This window comes from Bidens hawaiensis, unplaced genomic scaffold (genome assembly GCF_021521415.1).
Source record: "Bidens hawaiensis isolate Kalapana, Puna unplaced genomic scaffold, B.hawaiensis_p1.1 tig00004595_1, whole genome shotgun sequence".
In the NCBI taxonomy this organism is placed as follows: domain Eukaryota; kingdom Viridiplantae; phylum Streptophyta; class Magnoliopsida; order Asterales; family Asteraceae; genus Bidens; species Bidens hawaiensis.
The window spans coordinates 1466105-1485002 of NW_027491279.1; the positions used below are offsets into that span (position 1 = coordinate 1466105).

At 37.4% G+C, this 18898-nt stretch overlaps 1 protein-coding gene and 1 pseudogene across 1 annotated transcript; both read right to left on the reverse strand.

The window, feature by feature from the left end:
• Positions 1 to 4133: 4133 nt before the first annotated feature.
• LOC143627091 (DEAD-box ATP-dependent RNA helicase 7-like) lies at positions 4134 to 8404 on the reverse strand. The gene is made up of 13 exons (XM_077096988.1): positions 8126 to 8404; positions 6837 to 7208; positions 6602 to 6748; positions 6412 to 6525; positions 6252 to 6317; positions 6020 to 6174; positions 5827 to 5938; positions 5555 to 5717; positions 5301 to 5469; positions 5128 to 5224; positions 4959 to 5053; positions 4734 to 4867; positions 4134 to 4653 (listed from the first exon to the last, which is right to left on the reverse strand). Exons 1-13 carry the CDS (start codon positions 8387 to 8389, stop codon positions 4403 to 4405), a joined length of 2139 nt encoding a protein of 712 aa, XP_076953103.1. The 5' UTR covers positions 8390 to 8404; the 3' UTR covers positions 4134 to 4402.
• Positions 8405 to 10957: 2553 nt separating this feature from the next.
• On the reverse strand, positions 10958 to 12740 carry LOC143627089 (xyloglucan galactosyltransferase XLT2 pseudogene; annotated as a pseudogene).
• Positions 12741 to 18898: the final 6158 nt, after the last annotated feature.

Consider the following 18898-nt stretch of genomic DNA (forward strand, 5'->3'; position numbering starts at 1 on the left):
TCACCGATGGTTTTCCGAGACACGAGTTCTTCCGCCTACAAAACTAACAGCACCGTGAGCTTACCCCTCAGAAAGGGACAGAGGGGTCCTCTTTGTGGTAACCCTCCGGTGTGAGAATCAGATATTGTAGGAGAGGATAAACAGGATGTGAAAATGAGTAAAGGACTTAGAATATATTTTCTTGCCTGCCTCCAACTGTGGAGGTGGTGTGGTATTTATAGTATTAGGGTTTCCAATGATTGGGCTCAGACCCAATTAGGGCCTTTTTGGCCTCCTCCTATTGCTTCGCGCCACGTGTACTTAGGACACCTGGTGCTTTTTCATTGATTATTCTCTGACCAATGTATTTCACCTGACCCATGTGCCATCACGCGGTGGCACATGGACTTTGCTGAGTTGTCCACCCTTCAATGGCAGCTGTCAACATCAGCACATTCTTTATTCCTTAAAAGATACCTTCTGGAAGGTTGTCTGATGAGTACAATCATGGTTGTCCTTATCCTGATTTGGATTAGACTATTGTCTCATTTGTTGTGTGTCGCTTACGCGCGACCTTTATACGCCTATCCCGGGGATGCGCGAGGTCTTCTCTTTATTCTCACACTAAATGTGTGTGTTGTGTGCATATGTGATATGCGCCACGCGCAGATGTTTCATGCGCTTGCGCATAGGTTTTGGCTTTGTGTCTTCATGACATCCTGATTTCAAGCCTCTTGTCTATATCTTGTGGGTTGACCCGCCCCACTCGATGTTAAGGCGAGTGCATATCCCTTCACCAAGGGTATAATAAAAGGTGAGGCGAGAAATAATAATAATGGAAGAAATATCATGGTGGTTGTGAGTTAAGAGAATTGGAAAAGAAGGTTACAAAGAAGAAGAATACGTAGTATTTTAATAATAATATGATGCAGTGTCGTAGAGGTTGATTTGGATTGTGACAACTCATGAAGTCAATGCATCACCGATGATGATGTACAAGAATAGCATACCGCTCATTTTTATCATCATATTACCCGGGTTATTTTACATTATTTGTTTGTAATATTTATATGTTTTTTTTTAATTTTGTTTATTGTAAAGATATTAAATGATTTCATATACAACTTAGATGTTATAATTCAGTTTAAAAGTTATTTGAGTTTGATGAGGCACATAACACGCTTAGTTTTTTTTATTATAAAATTATTTCTTAGATATAAATAATAGTTTTTTTTAAAAGAATCGGATACTAATTTTTAGTTTATCCTTATTTTTATAGGATTTTAATATCAAATATTTGGTGAGATTAATTATTAGTTTAATGAAATATTGAAACTCGTTTAAGGGCTATCTAGGTTTGATTGGACCCATACGGCCATACCCGTGAATTCGGGTCAAATGCATGAGAATATTTTAAGCAATCTGCTGCTTGAAAGAATGTAAAGAGGTTTCGTTTTATTTGCAATTTGCGAAGGCTATTCTTTTAAGATGTGTTTTATGTTGTGGTTGAAGCTTATTCATAGATTTATTCTCTAATATTGTGGCACATAGCGTACATCGTGCGCGCTCTCACTTGAGCCTATTGTGGTGGGTGAACAAATAGCGCCCTCAAATCCATGAAATCATTTCCCTCCAGCCACCACTAGTAGCCACGAGCCAGCCCATGCCCTTCCTCGTGCAACTCCGTTGTGTTCAGGATCGACTGCCACGTCAGGGCCAATTCGAAACCAGAACCGACTTGGACTCATCATAGCCAATAGACGTGCACAAAAAAACCGGTTCCGGAACCTAACTGGTGGAACCGAACCGGAACCGGTTCCAGTTCCAACCCGGTTGGAACAATACCCGGTTTGGGTATTTTTGTACCCGAAAATCGTACCCGGTTCTCCTATTTGTATGTCAGTACCAGTTCCAACCCGGTTCCTACCCGGTTCTTAATTGGAACCGGTTTGGTTCGTACCCGGAATAACCGGTTCCGACGGGTTTTTTTGAAGGGTCAAACAAAAGTCAAACTAGCCGTTGGAACCGGTTCCAACGGTAATATAGCTGTTGGAACCGGTTTTTTTAGACACCAATTAGCCGTTGGAACCGGTTCCAACGGTAATATAGCCGTTGGAACCGGTTTTTGAGACAATAGATCCGTTGGAACCGGTTCCAACGGTAATATAGCCGTTGGAACCGGTTTTTGGGCCAAACCTATATATAACTTGTTTCCATTACTTGTTTCACCACCAAACTCAAAAACAAACTACAATACTACTCCTTTAGCAAACCCGTTCCTTTACCCGACCATCCAACTAAATATTATTATGGCACCCATCAAAAAAACTAACAACAAGGCTAAGAAGAGTGTTTTTGTTGCCCCCGTTCCTGTTACGGAGGACCCAAGGGTTGTTACGGTAGTCAACCATAACAGCAACCAAGACATATGGAAGAATTGGGATTTGATTGTGGATGACGAAGGTTATCAAAAGCTCGTTGCAAACTATGTGGTTCAATATTAAAGCACGATTCCAACTCTACTTTGAGAAAGCACATCGAGAAGCCACATTGCAAGGCGTTGAAAGGGATTGGCGCGACCGATCAAATTGACTTGGGTAAAGATGGTACACTATTTCGTTACAACACGACTCAAGTTCAAGATAGAATGGCAAAGTTCGTTATTCAACGAGGTTTGCCGTTTAACCACTTTGATGACCCGGAGTTGACGTCGTTGATTCGCGAAACTCTACAACCGAGATACACACATGTAAGTCGTACTACCTTAAGACGTCATTGTATCAGGTTGTGGGAGTGTGCTAAAAAAGAGTTAATCGAGTCTTTTCATTCTTTAGAAGCCATGGTTAGTTTAACTACCGATGTTTGGTCGGCACCACACGGGTTGCCCGAATCATACATATGTGTCACCGCTCATTGGGTTGATCCGGTGACATTGCAATTGATGAAACGCACCATCGCTTTTGAAAACTTCCCGTTCCCACATACCGCCGAAAAATTGTTTGAATTACTTGATGAAGTTATAACGACTTACAACTTGAGAAATAAAATATTTTCGATTTCGTTTGACAACGCTTCAAACAATACTAAGGCGGCTGAAAAATTTATCATTAAATAGAGCGTCATATTCATGATGAGGAGGCGGAGGACGGGGTTTCTTCCGATAACGAAGACGAGGGTGAAGACGAAGAAGAGTTGTAATTATTTGTTTTGGTAAAATTATTTGTAACTTGTTCAACTAATATTTAGTTTTGATTTGTTTTATTATAATTACTTTTGTTACTCATGATTAATTGTTTGTTACTTTTTTAATAACGACGAATATTTTATTCATCTAAAAAATAACTATTACAAACATTATTAAAACATAAACGATACTAAACATAACAACTAAAACATAAAAAACAAAGTCCGTCGTTTTAATCCGGGAATACTTATTTTTGGGTTGTAGAGCCGGACGACTCTCCCACTTCCGTTTTTTAGCTTCCAATCTTCTTTTCTCTCGACAATACTTATTCGTATGTTTTCGTAATGTCGAGTTGGACGCTGCTTTAAGAAACTTCGAGCAATATTTGCAACGTGCCAACTCATGTGAGTCGGTCATGAGACACAAATCGTAATGAACCCAAACATCGGGGCATCTTGTTGTTTCGATCACCATAACGTCATCATTGGTTGCCATTTGTTGTCGGTTTAAGGTTAATTGTGGTTTGGAGTGTGTTTTATAGTTTTGGGAGTGGTTTAACAAGTACACAAACAAACCTTGCTATTTATAGAAAGAAGATAACCTATTTATAGTTAAAAAACCGGTTCCAACGGTCAAAAACGGCTATATAGCCGTTGGAACCGGTTCCTAACGGCTATAATGTTTAAATTTCAAAAAAAAACGGTGGAACCGGTTTTTACGTAAAAACCGGTTCCGGTTCCACCCTACCCGGTTCCTAAAAGTTTGCATTTCTGGGCATCGGTTCGGGTCGGGAACCGAACCGGTTCTTGACTGGAACCGGTGTCATTTTGTACCCGGGGTGAAAAAAACCGGTTCGGGTTTTCAAGGTGAACCCGAATTGTGCACGTCTAATAGCCAAAAACACCCGGTCAAAACTCGGCCCTATCTAAAACTCGATTACTAAACCATAATGTAAAAAGTGCTCACTAAATAATCTTAAACTCCAGGGTATAAAACATCAAATGACAAATGATTGTTCCAATTTAAATTTCAGTTCATAAAAATGTTAACATCTCCATTACATTTAACTTAAAAGTGGACAAAATAAATAGGAAAAACAACATAAAAATAAAAACAAAGAAAATTAATTAAACCACTCGTAACAAAAATAAGATACTATATAACTATTAAAAGTCACGACGGCTATGTATTCTTCATCATTCGATCAAAACTGCTTATTCGATTCGGATCCAAAGCTCTTTACCATTTCTTATAACCGCCACGTCCACCACCGCCACGTCCACCAGAAAATCTATCGTTTCTGTGATCACCACCACGTCCACCTCGTGAGAATCCGCCACCACCACCACGTCCACCGCGTGAAAACCCTCCACCACCACCGCCACGTCCGACTGAAAACCCACCAAATCTTCCCCTCGACTGCTCTTTTTCTTGCAATTGTGGTAATTCCTTAACCACCTCCAAACTTACACCTGCAGCATTCTCCTGACCTGTATGCATCACCGCTTTTTTTAATAAAAAACGAACTTCGAAAAAAAAATGAAATAATTTATAAAATTAATTATTGTACCAGCAAGGAAAGTGTCCAAATCTTCCGCAGCAACATCGAAGACGGCGCCTCTTTGATCAGCAGTCAACGCAAGACCTTGAATCGACTCGACTTTGTCTTCAGGCAAAAACCTCCTCAAAACACCATACGCAAATCTGAAAACCAATAACCAGTAAGACACAAAGCAAAGCATTTACGTTATGACTTGTGAAAATAGAATAAACAAGCGCTGAAAATAAATCGTACGAAGGTGTATAGCAAGGTCTTCCGGCCTCGAGAAGAAGTGTCACGTGATTCTCCATTGATGTAAGAAGTGACCTCTGTTTAATTTCAGTATACCCCTAACAGAAAACAAATATTCAATACTTTAATTACCATAAAACATATATATTACATAACACTGCACAAAACTTACCACACACTTGGCGAGCGCTTTTGCAAGGAGTTCGACAGGTGTCATGCCGGAAGTATTTAACAACTCCTCTGCAGCTGCCTTGAAAACCGGGATCACACTAAACAAATTCGAAAATATGTAATCATTAAACAGAAAGTAGTATGTAAAGTAAAATAAACTATGTAACTAATTACCTATTATTAACTTGAATTATAGCTTCTGCAGCATCACCACCAGCAGCTTTAGCAATATCAGCCGGTTGAGGAGCAGAAATATGCTCAAATTTCACGCCCGCTTCTCTCTCTAATTTGGAAATATTCGCCTTCCTTGGCTCGTAAAGAGTAATGGCAACACCCGTCTTTCCTGAAATACCAATTAATAAATTAAAACCTGCCAACAACTCTTAGATTATTTATTATCAAAAATAAGAACAGAAATATGAAATTACCCGCTCTTCCCGTCCTTCCGGATCTGTGAATATAATCTTCAACATCACGTGGCGGTTCACACTGAATGATCAATTGGACATCATTAATGTCTAGTCCTCGTGCTGCAACGTTTGTAGCAACTAGAGTCATAAACTTGCCAGTCCGGAATTGAGTAAGTGTTGCCTATTTCAAAATAATAACACATTTTATATAAATATGTCAAATTGTCAATATTAATATTCTAAAAGGCGTACATAAAGTTCTACAATAAAAATGATATGCTATAACACACCTCACGCACAGACTGCTGAATATCACCATGCAAAGGACGTGCTCCAGCCAACAGTCCAGAAAGTTCAGAGCAATAATCTTTGGTCTCGGTGAAAATAATAGTACGGCCTCCACTGAAATAAAAACAATATGAAATAAGAAAAATACAAATTTGTCAAAGCAATAGAAATATACAAATTGTAAATTTAACTCACCCGCTATGATGGCGGATAATATCAGGAATGACTTGAGACCGAGCAGACCAAGAGCAAGGCATGATAATGTGCCTCACGCTTTCACTAGCTTTCATTACTTGAACACCAACAAGATCCACAATCTTCTTCTCTGGTTTCAAAAACTTTGATGCAATCTGAGAAAACAATATAATTTAGCAACCTTTGTATGCTAAACTGGCATGTTTCGTAAAAGAATTAGTCAATAACATACATGATTCACCCAAGATGGTAGAGTTGCACTAAACAGAACAGTTTGAACTTTAGTAGCATCATTCACCTTGCCATCAAATCAGACAGGAAAAAAACAAAGTCAGCTAAAATCAATAAGTAAATAACAAAAAAAAAGTCAAATATAGCCGACAATAATACACACCTAGAATATATTCAACATCTTCAATGAAACCTTGCCTCAACATTTCATCAGCTTCATCAAGGATACGAAACTTCAATGAGCACAAGTCAAGATTCCCTCGCTCAATGTGATCCTGGACAATAATTTAAAGTTACATCACAAATTACTAATATGAATACACATTACAAGTTGTAAAGAGCGATTTGTACCTTAACACGACCCACTGCTCCAACAACAATATCAACACCTCTTTTTAACTGCACAGTTTGAGGTCCAATAGATGCTCCACCTCCACCATACAAACAACATGAAGTCAACCCCAAAGCCTCACCATAGTACTTAAAATCTGCATAAACCTACAAGAAAAACAACAGACGTAATTAACCATCTTCCATATATATAACAGAATAAACCACTATAAATATATGAACTTAAAAAAAGTACCTGCTTTGCTAATTCTCTTGTTGGTAAAAGCACAAGAATTGTAGGTGACCTTCCATATCCGGTCTTCCGTGACACCTTCTCGATTCCATTGGTTAGAGACTCCAATATAGGCAATATGAAAGCCAGTGTTTTGCCCTGTCCGGTTTTGGCTTTCCCAATCAAATCCAGACCATCAAAGATCGAATCAAAAGTCCGAGCTTGAATAGGAAACAAAGCCTCAATCCCCTTAGCCTTCAAAGCATTCTTTAATGGCTCTGAGATCCTAAAGTTTGAAACCGCATTAGGGTTTTCTTCTTTAACCTCGGTCTCCATTTCATCCACCTCAGCCGTCTTCATCTTTTTTTTCTTACTTTTCTTCTCAGACTCCTCAATCTTCACAATTTCCAAACAATGATTTTCAAAAGGTAATCAATCAATCAACACACAATAAACGTAAGACTAACGTCATACACACTCATGCTTAAACTTGAAACTACATCAATACCATAACATTTTGCATAAACTTCTACACACCTAGAAATTAATAATAGCCAATCAATCAATCAATCAACGTACAATAAATTTAAAACCATCAGCACACACAAATTAAGCTTAAACTATGAAGACTTAAGACTATCGAGACACAAAAATTCAGACAAACTAGCTTAAATCTATAGAGATACAATAACTTCAACACTAACAGAGTACCAAAACGCACAAATATCCGCAAATTAAGCTTAAAACTATCGACGCATAATATATTTACATACCTACCTAAATAATCCATCAATCAACATACAATAATATCTGCAAAATTAAGCTTCAAATTATATACATATCGTACCTAGCTAATCAATCAATGAACATACAATAGATTTAACACTAACAGAGTACCAGAACACACAAATACACTGCAAAAGCTATCGTAACACTATGCATAATATATACCTCAACAGAGTAACAACATATACAAATTAAGCTCAAAGCTATTGAGTTAACGTAACACTAATATGCACAAATTAAGCTCGAAGCTACATCATCAATATCATAACACATGACATTAATAATAATAATAATAATAATAAACATACCTTAAGATTGAGAGGCTCAACTAACTCAGAACTATCGCAATATATTTACATAGCTACCTCGCCAAATATATTAATATCATAACACTAAGCATAATATATTTACATAACTACCTCAACAGAGTAACAGCATAATGCACAAATTAAGCTATAGCTATATCTTTACACACAACGTTAATTATTATAATAATAATAATAATAACAAAAACAACAACAACATACCTTGAGATTGGCAGGTTCAACTAACTCAGAAGTATCGCTATTATCTTCATCCGATGACGCCTTACGCTTCCTCTTACTCTTCTTCTCAGATTTCTCTGAATCGGATTCGATTTTACTCTTCTTACTCTTCTTCTTCGATTCTTCTACGGCGGTTTCGGTTTCGTCGGCGGCGGTGTTCTTCATCTTCTTAATCTTCTTATTATTATTATTATTCTCAGAACCAGCAGCAGCTACGGATTCAGATATATCAGCTAGTGAAGGCATAGCGGTATTAATAATAATAATAATAATAATAATAATAATAGTTAGTTAGGGTTTGTTATAACAATTTGCTCCTTTGTTTGTTCCTGCTAAATGTGATGGAAGGCGGTTAGCAAGGAACAGGAGAAAGAGGAGGAAGAGAGGTTTAGGGTTTCAGATATTTATAATGGGAAGGTGTTTGAATGAGGTTTCAGCCGTTGGATTACGGGTGTTGTGGGCCGTTGGATTGGGCTGCTACACCTGGAGAACTAAAGATGACACACAATGTACGAATTTTAATTTTGATATCAACTTATTTCCAGAATTTATATTTTAGTTTATAAGAAATCTAGGGGTTTAGAAGAGTCAAGCGCGACTAGCTTGAGCTTCGATTTACAGGAGCTCGAGCTAGGGTTTTGGCTGGTTAATTTATATACGTTTCTTTAAATTATTTTTATATATTTTGAGAAAAAACCAGAAGCCTTAAACAAGTGCAACGTAAAAGAGAGCGACAACAACTTTCGACCAGTGGTGTGTTCAATGGGTAAACACATCTAACCACATAAATTTTACAAACTCACAAAGGGTTGTCCTCTATTGAGATCCGGACTAGTTAGTAAACGCGAGTGTTAAAGCACAAAACAAGCAATAATGGTGATAAAACATTTGTCATGTCACTTTTTCTCTGATAGTCATGCACACCCTCTTGCAAGTGCCTCACATTCACGTAGCAAAAAAGATGTTTACTTTGGTTAAATGGGACGTATGATAATTCATCATGCAACGACGAAACTTTGTGTTGGATTGGTTCAACAAAGGTATAAGACTTGAATGACATTGAAAGCCAGCTTCAAACTTTTGACTAAAGGAACAAGGTTTCAAGCTCTTACTATAGTAAAGTGTGTTGTATGTTTTAAGCGACACTAACGCGCCAAGTTTTTGAACCTGATCACGGAGGCCTGTTACCCTTTCCAAACTAGAGTGGAGCTCACAATCTAATACTTGTGGCTCGCAAGGATCATCACTTGCAATTAACACCTAGTATAGAGCCCACGCAATTTAGCCTTCTCCCATCACCATAGTGTAACCATCATTTAAGATATGTTGAGATAAGGTTCTGTTCCTATGGCGGTCTTAGGATTTTTCTCAACGGATGCACCTTTTTTCGGTAGTCAATTTTTCACAACCAAATGTTAAAATTTTTTAGCTGAGCCGGGCCAGGCGGAGTACATATTAAAATACAAAATTATTTAATAAACGTAATTAGAAAACACACAATCAAATTAATGAACAATGGTTTTACGGTTTTACCACTACACCAAGTACATTTTTGCGAGCAAAAGTCAACTCGTCCTATATTTCTACTTCTCAAACATTCAGAATACTAAATTACTAAATTATCACACAGATACACCTTTTCCATCCCATAAGAGTACCATGATCAAGAATAAAAAGAAGAGCTTTCCATTTTGTGTGTTTATAGTAAATGTCACTAAATTTCGTTTGTCATAGATTCATCAGGAGAGCAAGAACCGCTTTTCATCGGTGACGCGTTCAATATGTAAAACCATCTATACACTTCGCAAATCATTGAGGTCATTCCCTAATAGATTCAGACTAGCTAGTGTACCGGTCTTTCATGCACAAAACAAACAACAACGATCATTTGACAATTGATATGTCATATTTTGTTTGCTTATTGTATCCTCTCGTAAATTAAAAAATTTAAACCATCATAGAAGAAAACAACATAAAGCCATGTAAACCTCAATACAAATCATGATATTCATTTTTTATTTTTATTTTTAATAACTTGGGTCTTGAAAAAGCAGGTGTCACAAAGTCCGTGAGTTTAACAGGGTTTTCAAAACGTAACATTGGCTTAGTTGATGGCCAATAATGCACCGATTTCCACTCTTTCATCATATTTACAGAGAACACATCAAAAAACAAAAAGGTATTATATTTATACTAGAAATCATCATACGCTAGTCGGGATATGGGGTATGGACTAATGATTAATCGTAATAAGCAGCAAAATATATATGAAAAGTGAATTGGGAGAGATAAAATTTCAACTTTGTCATTTGTTTTAGTTAGTTGGATTGTTTTTACTAAAGCTATTGTGGCATTACGTAAGAAATGTGGACATTGGACACTTAAGTTATATTGAAACATATACAACGTTTTAAAACAAAACCATGGCTTCAATCTCTATAACCCTAACAATTTAAAAAGAAAAGCTAGATCAGGAAAGATGCGCAAAAGATCAAAACGAAATAAATCTCAACAATTCATTTTAAGACGAGGGTAGATTTAACACGAGTAAAGTGACAATCACATGCATCAATCACATGTTTACTAGTGACATGTTTCTCAATATTTATTTGCATTTAATCCCATTTATAATAGGCTATAAAACTTTACCATAAACACTGTCAAAATGTAAATTAAACAAGCTAGAACTAACAACACACACAAGAATAATGACGATAATAAATATATAACAATGTTCATCACTATTATTGCTATCTACTTTGTAGCAAATCATCTATATATTGTACACATCTTCACCATCATCACTCTCCACTCATATGCCATATGTTGTATATCTATACAACTAATTTCTACCATCACCAATGATCATGATCATCAAGCTTCACATTAATCATCATAAACTTAAATAATATATAAAATGTTCATATGAATTACCATTTGAACCCCTCTTGTCCTTGTTCCTTGATTCTATTCAAAACACCCTCCACAGCCACATCAAATGCATCTTTCATACCTTCAAGGCCTTCATGTGGTTTTGCGTACACAATTCTTGGAATATATTCTATAACCTTTTCTCTCATCTTTGTAACTTCATCTTTATGAAAATTTTCAAGAACTCCTTTTATTGATTTCCCATTTATAATATCTTTTTTGTCTATAAAAACCGAATAGCTTTCGGGTTGGGTCGGCAAGAACCATTCGTACTGCGAGTAAGCAGTTCGATTCCAGAAGAAAACCGGAATCGAACCCGCAATCATACAGTCGAATATCGACCGTCGCGTGAAACTATCCCCACGCGGCTGAAGACAAAAATCCGACCCGAGGAACGACTCAAGTATCAACGAGGTTCCGTTCGAGCATCTCGACCCGCCACAATCCACAACCCGACACGAACCCGACGAGTTGTAACATTGGTTTAACAAGAGCCCACGGAAATCATTCTTGATAAGTCCACGTGTCGCACCCGCAAAACAAAAGAGCGTGGTGCGTGCACGTGTACGAACAAAATCCTGCCAAGTGGCAACATCTGAGGGTGAGGTGGGGTGAAATGCAGTGGGATAGGGAACCCCAACATCAAAATAGTCCCACGAGTTTCGCTCTATTAAAAGACGCGTTATGTTTCTCATACCAGGTAAATATATGCATCGGGAACCCCACCCTTCGTCCTTCGACCGACGAAAATCCCACGTAATTCGTCCCATCGTGATAAAATGATCCCACCCGTCCGATTTTTTCCAATACGGCTGTTCATGAACCCACTTAACCATCATCCGGCAGTGTCGGTCCCTGTCCTCAGCCGTGTACTTCTCCGTCCACAAATATTTCCCGACGGCAAGTCCGGCGTAGAATGGGATGTAGAACGCTGTCGCAGATTCCGCGTCCAGCGTTCTACACGGATAGTTCAACATCCTGTTATGATAAATAATCTCGGATGCGAACTGATCCGTCCAAAACCACGCGTCTACAAGGCTAGCTGGAATTATCCCAGCTAGCCTTGTAGCGGTGGGGCCAAGGCCGTTATTTAAATAAGTATCGCAACGAGAACCCCATGGGTTTAACTCGTCACAATTTTCTAACAACTCAGTGTTAAAAAAAGGTGGCATGGTGTAAACATATATCTTACCGTATGGACATTTGTTGTTGTTGTTGTTGTTGTCGTTGCCCTTGTTTTTGTCGTTGTTGTCGTTACCGTGTACGGCGGTGGCGACAACGGGTGGTTGAATGACGGTGGAAGTGTGGAAGTTGCGAGTGGATAAGAGGAGGAGGAGCTGGAGGAATAATATTAAGAAGATGAGCCATGTTCGAGGGAGATAAGGTTTAAGAGAGGTGAAGGAGTTTTTCCGATCTAATTCCGGTTGAAGCATGAGAAATATTGTGGTGGTTTATGGTGGTTTCCGGCGGAGTGTGGCCGGAGAAAAAGGTGGGGTTAGATTGAATATTATTGATTACACGCGTTGGATGATTCTAGGGTGGTTGAAATGGAAAGATTGAATTATTTGTTGAGAAAATATAGGGTGTAGTCAGTCAGACTATTGATTTTTTAAATAATTATGTAATCAACCTCCAAGTACTACAATTGGCCAAACTACATCACAAAACATTTCTATCATTTTAAAGCATTTTTAGCCTATTCCGGTTTTTGAAATTATATGATATGATTATAAGTGGTTGTGAGTAGAAAAAAAAAGGTTATATGAGAAGGTTAAATATAGGTTTTTACTGTTCATGCTGTATGATTTTTATAATACTCACTGAAAATGGTTTTGAGTGAAGAAAAGAAAAAAAAATAGATTATGATACAAATATAAAAAAGTATTTATTAAATGAAAATAAGAGAGGATTAGTTATTTTTAGTTAATTATATGGATATGGTGAAATCTGTTTACATAGTAATAATAATAAAAGAAATGAAATTAAATATTTTTTAGAATAAAACTACAACAAAAAGTTAAAAATCCTAGCCCCCTAGTGCTCAACCTGAATCAGATCGACGATCTGTTCAGCTGCCGACGAATTCACATATAAGAAATGAAGTTCACACCTTTTATCTCTCTTAATCTTTAAATATGTATACATTGTCTGTACTTAAACACGACTAGTCATTTGATGGTGAACATATCGCAACACCACTAGACGACAACATGCCAATGGAGAGAGAAATAAGTTAGGCATTAAATCAGTTTAACCATATAAGAGAACGCTTTTTGGGATATGAGTTTTGAATATTATTAATTATTTTAGTGGCCAAATCAACTAGACGGAAAGGTGCGCTTTTTTACTCCCGACATTTTAAACATCAAAATATAACACCCGTGTGTTGAGTTACAAACAAATGTAACTACATATTTGGGGTTCTGCTGTAGAAAATCTATTGATGTTGAAAACTTGATAAAGTAACATGCTTAAAATATCAATCACTCAACTTTTTATATTTGAGCTGACTAAAAAAACTCCACTACTAGTTTTGTAGTCATGATAAAACGTAAAGGAAAATAAAATAAATACTTTGTAAAAATTACGAGGTTTACATCCATCCAAAATTATTCTAACCAAGATTTTATTATCCGATACTTGTAGATACATTCATTTTGTCATCTAGACGACAAAAAACAATTGTAAGAACCGTGCCAAAGTAAAAGGACCACAAAAACACAGATCAGGATAAACCCAAAAAGATGGATAGGTACAACAAAAAGTAAAATTTAAATTAAAAATGTTTTCAAATATAATTTTATTTTGATATTGTAAGTATAATAACCAATGGGTAGTTAAGTCATTAGCATAAAATCTTGGGTAATTTATGTAACAAGGGGAAGTAGAGCCACTGAGGCATATGGAATGGCGTGCCCGGCTGGTTACCGGTTGCCAAGAGTAAGAATCTAGCTTTTACTCACACGTGTCACTTCAACAATTTTATATTTTTTTAACAAAAACAAAGAATTGTCTAGTTATTACGTACATGGTGACCCAGTGAGAAAAAGGTCATCGGCAACTGATCTAACCAAACCGTACGGAGCTCTTTACCACATCAAGTTGTCTCAAGTTTCGTATAAAACCTACCCGCTCGAAGGCTCACTAGTGATAAAACCCGAACGTCCTTATAATTAGTGTTGTACAATCGCTAGTCGGTGTCGGGCGGTGAGGTGGGGACTAACGATTAATCGGGATTAATCGGGATTAATCGAGATAAATCGGGATTAATCGGATCTGATTTTAATGTATACTTTTTAGTTTTATATGCACACTCACACATTTTTATATGTAATTTTCAGTTTTATCCAAACACAAACATATTTTGGTTAGAATTTGGCTGGAATCTAACTGGAAATCGCTGGTTTTTGTTGGAATCTCACCAGAAACTGCTGATTTTTGTTGGAATCTCGCCGGAAACCATTGATTTTGGTCGGAATCTCGCTGGAAACCGCGATTTTGGTCGGAATCTCCCCGAAATCGTCGATTTTTGCCGGATTTGACCATTGACCGATTTATTAGCCGACTAGCACAAAGTTAAACAGTGAAGTGAGAACTAATGATTAATCGGGGATTAATCGGTGCCTAGTCTGGATTTTTGTAACACTACTTATAATCAAATTGAATATCACAAAGACCCCCAGTCTTTTTTCATTGAGCCACTCATGCTCCTCCTAAAATGTTGTCTGTAAGAATTTAAGCCGAGTATTTATTAAAAACTCAGGCTACATACCGCTACATTAGGGGTGGCAAATGGGTTGGGTCGGGTCGAAACAGGTCATGGATCAGAATAGGTTAGGGTTGAAACGGGTTAGGGTCGGAATAGGGCAATAAAAAAAGGTTGTTTTGGTTCGGGTCGGAACGGGTTACGGTCAACAGGTTTGGGTCAGAACGGGTTCGGGTCGGAACAGGTCAAAACAAGTTTCGGGTCGTTTTTTTTAACGTGGACAACGGACGAAACGTTTTAGTTTTCTTTATTTTTTTTGTTTTTGTTTTATATTTTAAGTTATGATTTTTTTATTATTTTTTATTATTTTTTAGGGTATTTATTAAGATCAAAAACCCTTAAAAATAATAAAACACAATAAAAATTATATCTCAAAATATAAATAAAAACGAAAAATGTAAAAAAAACTAAAATATTTTCGTCGTTCTCTCGTTCATCAAAAGAAAAAACCGACAAATTAACCGAAACCGAAAGTCGATGAAAACGAAACCAAAAACCAAAACTGAACCGAATTGATCGAAATTTAAAAAAGATCAAACCGAAACTAAAAAACTCAAACCGGACAGAAATGAAACTGAAAAACCCGACCAAAACGAAACAGAAAACCAAAATCGACCGTCCAGTGCGAAAAATCGAAAGAGACCGAAACCCAACCTGCCCAGTGCGAAAACTCGTGTCGGCACGAAATCTGATCCGAGCCAAGACCCGTACTGATCTCATTCCAATTCAAATCCCATTTCAACCCGAACCCACCACTTTTCCTTAAGACACTAACCTACATCGACCCATATATTTAAATTTATCGATCATTTTAACCTGTTATCGATCATTTTAACCTGAAAATAAGAATGTAAAGTTTTAAGTGACTCATTTAATTCAAATATATATAACCAAAATCAACCCATAAAAATTTTAAAACAACCTTAATTAACCCATTTAAAATAGTTTGGGTCAAGATTGCGACCCCTACGATACACCATACCGGAAAGTACGTCGGTTCAACGATCTATGGTCTATACGACCGAATACAACGAGAAGCAAGCTAGACCAAGGGTGGGGACAAGCATATTAATGAGGTGACACGTTGTAGGTATCAATGCAACTAATGATCATGTGAGAGGCACGTGGCTATAAGTGATGTAACTAAAATGGATTCTACGTTTGAGCGATGTGTGAGACTCCCATGAAAACAGAATAAAGTATTTACTTGATTCCTTAATTTTATTTCGAATTATACGATGTATTGAGAATATAATAAGATACATGAAACGGTATGCACCGACAGGTTGATGAGTATGTGGCTTAGGAATTTTAACGATATAATAAAAATCCAAAATACATATGGATTGACAACGATATAAAGTTCACATTTACCTTAGATAGTTAGATGATAAAGATTAACATGTGGTAATTAACTTCTTTTAATCGGTCAGTACTTGAAAAGTGAAAAACACATGGTAAACAATGTTTCCTTTGCATAACAAGTAGTTAAGAATTTTTTTATACTAAGCTGGTGATGTAAATACAGTCTAAACGATTTATAATGTGATTGATAAGTAGAGTGTTGATAGAATAATGAGTTTATTAATTTGCAAATAGTTAGATCATATGATGTACTTATAACGTGTCTTCGTCTTAAATAAAAAAGGCTGCTTCGGGCAAGGATACGTATCTTTCCTAGTAGGCTTTCCTTGGAGCCCCGAGACTACTTTCTTTGTTGTTACATGTTAGCTAGTTTTATTAGCAAGGAAAAGTTGCTCTTACTATTCTTCGTTGGATTTCTCACTAATCACATCGCCTCTCTTTTTTTTCCCTCCATAGGCTGTGTCATGGGCTTCCATCGTATTACCTTTTCTAAGGTCGTATACGTTGAGCTCTTGATTTGTGGTATTATGTTAGGCGGGGATAATTGAACTATGAACTGACTCCGTTATCATCACTCATCCATATTTCAACATCTTCAACTTATGTAATATTTGTCATTTACTTTCGAACTTTCTTATTTCGTTACCATATTCAATCTTATTTCATGATTCTCTTAAGTCTTAAATAATCATATTGTACACATCTTTAGTGACCAAGGTATCACAAGCATCGAATACATGAAAAAACATCATTTTAACATAAAACAATGTATTTTTGGTATTTTAGTTTACTCAATCTTTCCATGATAGCTAGTCTTCTCTATTACAAGTCTTCTAATATGCGTTATGCATCTTATGCTAGAAGTATGATAGGTTTCCATTACTATAGAAATGAGTATCGTCGTCTAAAACCCGTCAATACTCCATCAGTACATGGAGAAGAAAGTAAAGTAAAAAATCTAAGGGATAAGGTCGTACAAAAGAATGGACTATTATAACACATGTTTTTTTCTCTCATGGAGATGAAAGTATCGAAAGAATGTTTAATTTTTTTTTTTTTTGCAATTAGAACCTTTTAAATTATTAAGCTTAAAATACTCTATATTTTTTAGAAGGGCGTAAAGTTGGCATTGATAGCAACCTCCATTTGACAAATAAGATTAATACCATGGTGTTGCACGCAATGGAGACACAACATGTGTTATGCATCTTATCTAAGAGTACATCCAAGTAGAATTATGATAGCTTTCCATTAGTGATTAATACACAAATAACAAATGAGTATCATCGTCATAAAAACTATCAACACTCTCCATTGAATGAGCATCAAAATACGTATGTTTGAAATCAGTCAGTAACATGTCTCAAAATACGTATGTGAACGATCATCCAGTATTTGTAGATAAAACCCGTCACTAATTATTCTGCCTGTGATCTCTCGCAAAATCAGATCACTCATGATCGTATTTCCGACGGCCAGTCACCTACACTTATTCTTCATAGGGCAGGCTATGCACTAAGTGAAGCAACTTAATGAATGATGATTGTAAAGTTCATAAATAAGGGGAAGACGAGCACATGGAAATTAATTTCGGAAAAGGACGTAACAAGTTGATAGCAATGGGTGGTATTTGTCATTAAGCAAGTGAAGAGGTAGGTCCCAGCAGAGCCCAGTTGGACCCGCAAGACTCACATTGAAGAGGGACGTCTGCGCAACGACCAACTGCTTCCGCAGGACCCACCATGCTCAGAGAAGACCTTACGCGCAGTACGCCAGCTGTTCCCGCAGGGAAAGCCTCCCAATGGTAAAGTACCCCGCTTGTTCCCGCAGTTGCGGATACAAGACATCAGGGAAGGCTACCCGCACTGATAGCAAGGCTACACGCACAAGGCACTAACTCGATACTTCAGTAATGTCACCTGAAGGAATGAGCAAGGCGGGAATACTCCCGCCCAAATGAGCCAGTCCATATGCTTCTGGAAGATCTTTTGTACTATACCTGCCAATGTATGGGCAAAACAGACGATCTGACCAAAACAGCCCATGAACCAATCACAGGGTGACAGCTCACCGACAACAGTACGAGGAGGAGCACCCTCTAGTACTGTTTGTCACTATTAGCCGCTGCCTACTCACCAACCCTTACTATGGGACGTGCGTAGCCTACAGTTGGTGGAACAGTGCATAGCCGGCAGTAAAGGAACAGTATACAGCCGGCCTTGTCACTATCGGCCACAGCCTATCCACCAACCAGCATGGCTTGTGCGTAGCCCACTGTTGGTAGAACAGGAATACTATTCAGCCGGCTGTACCTTCTTGGAAACCTACCTTCGGCTATAAATACTCCAACACCTTGGAATGGTAAGGACATCATCTGATATCTCATTATCTTATATTCTCTAGCAATCTCTTAATATACACTTATATTCAGAGCAATCTAGTCTGATTCTCACGCCGGAGGGTGGTCACAAGGAGGAACCCCCCCTTCTCAGTGACGAGCTTACGGTGTGTGTTTTGCAGGTTACCTGAAGAACAACTTTCTTTGCTGGACCTCATCCTCGTAGGAAACATTACTTAACCCCCAGATTATCCGTAATCTGCCCGGGGTCGATTAGTGTTTCTTCATTGGCGCCATCCGTGCATAAAAGCTAGAACTAATTCTTAGTTTTTTCAAAATTTCTGAAGAAATGGTT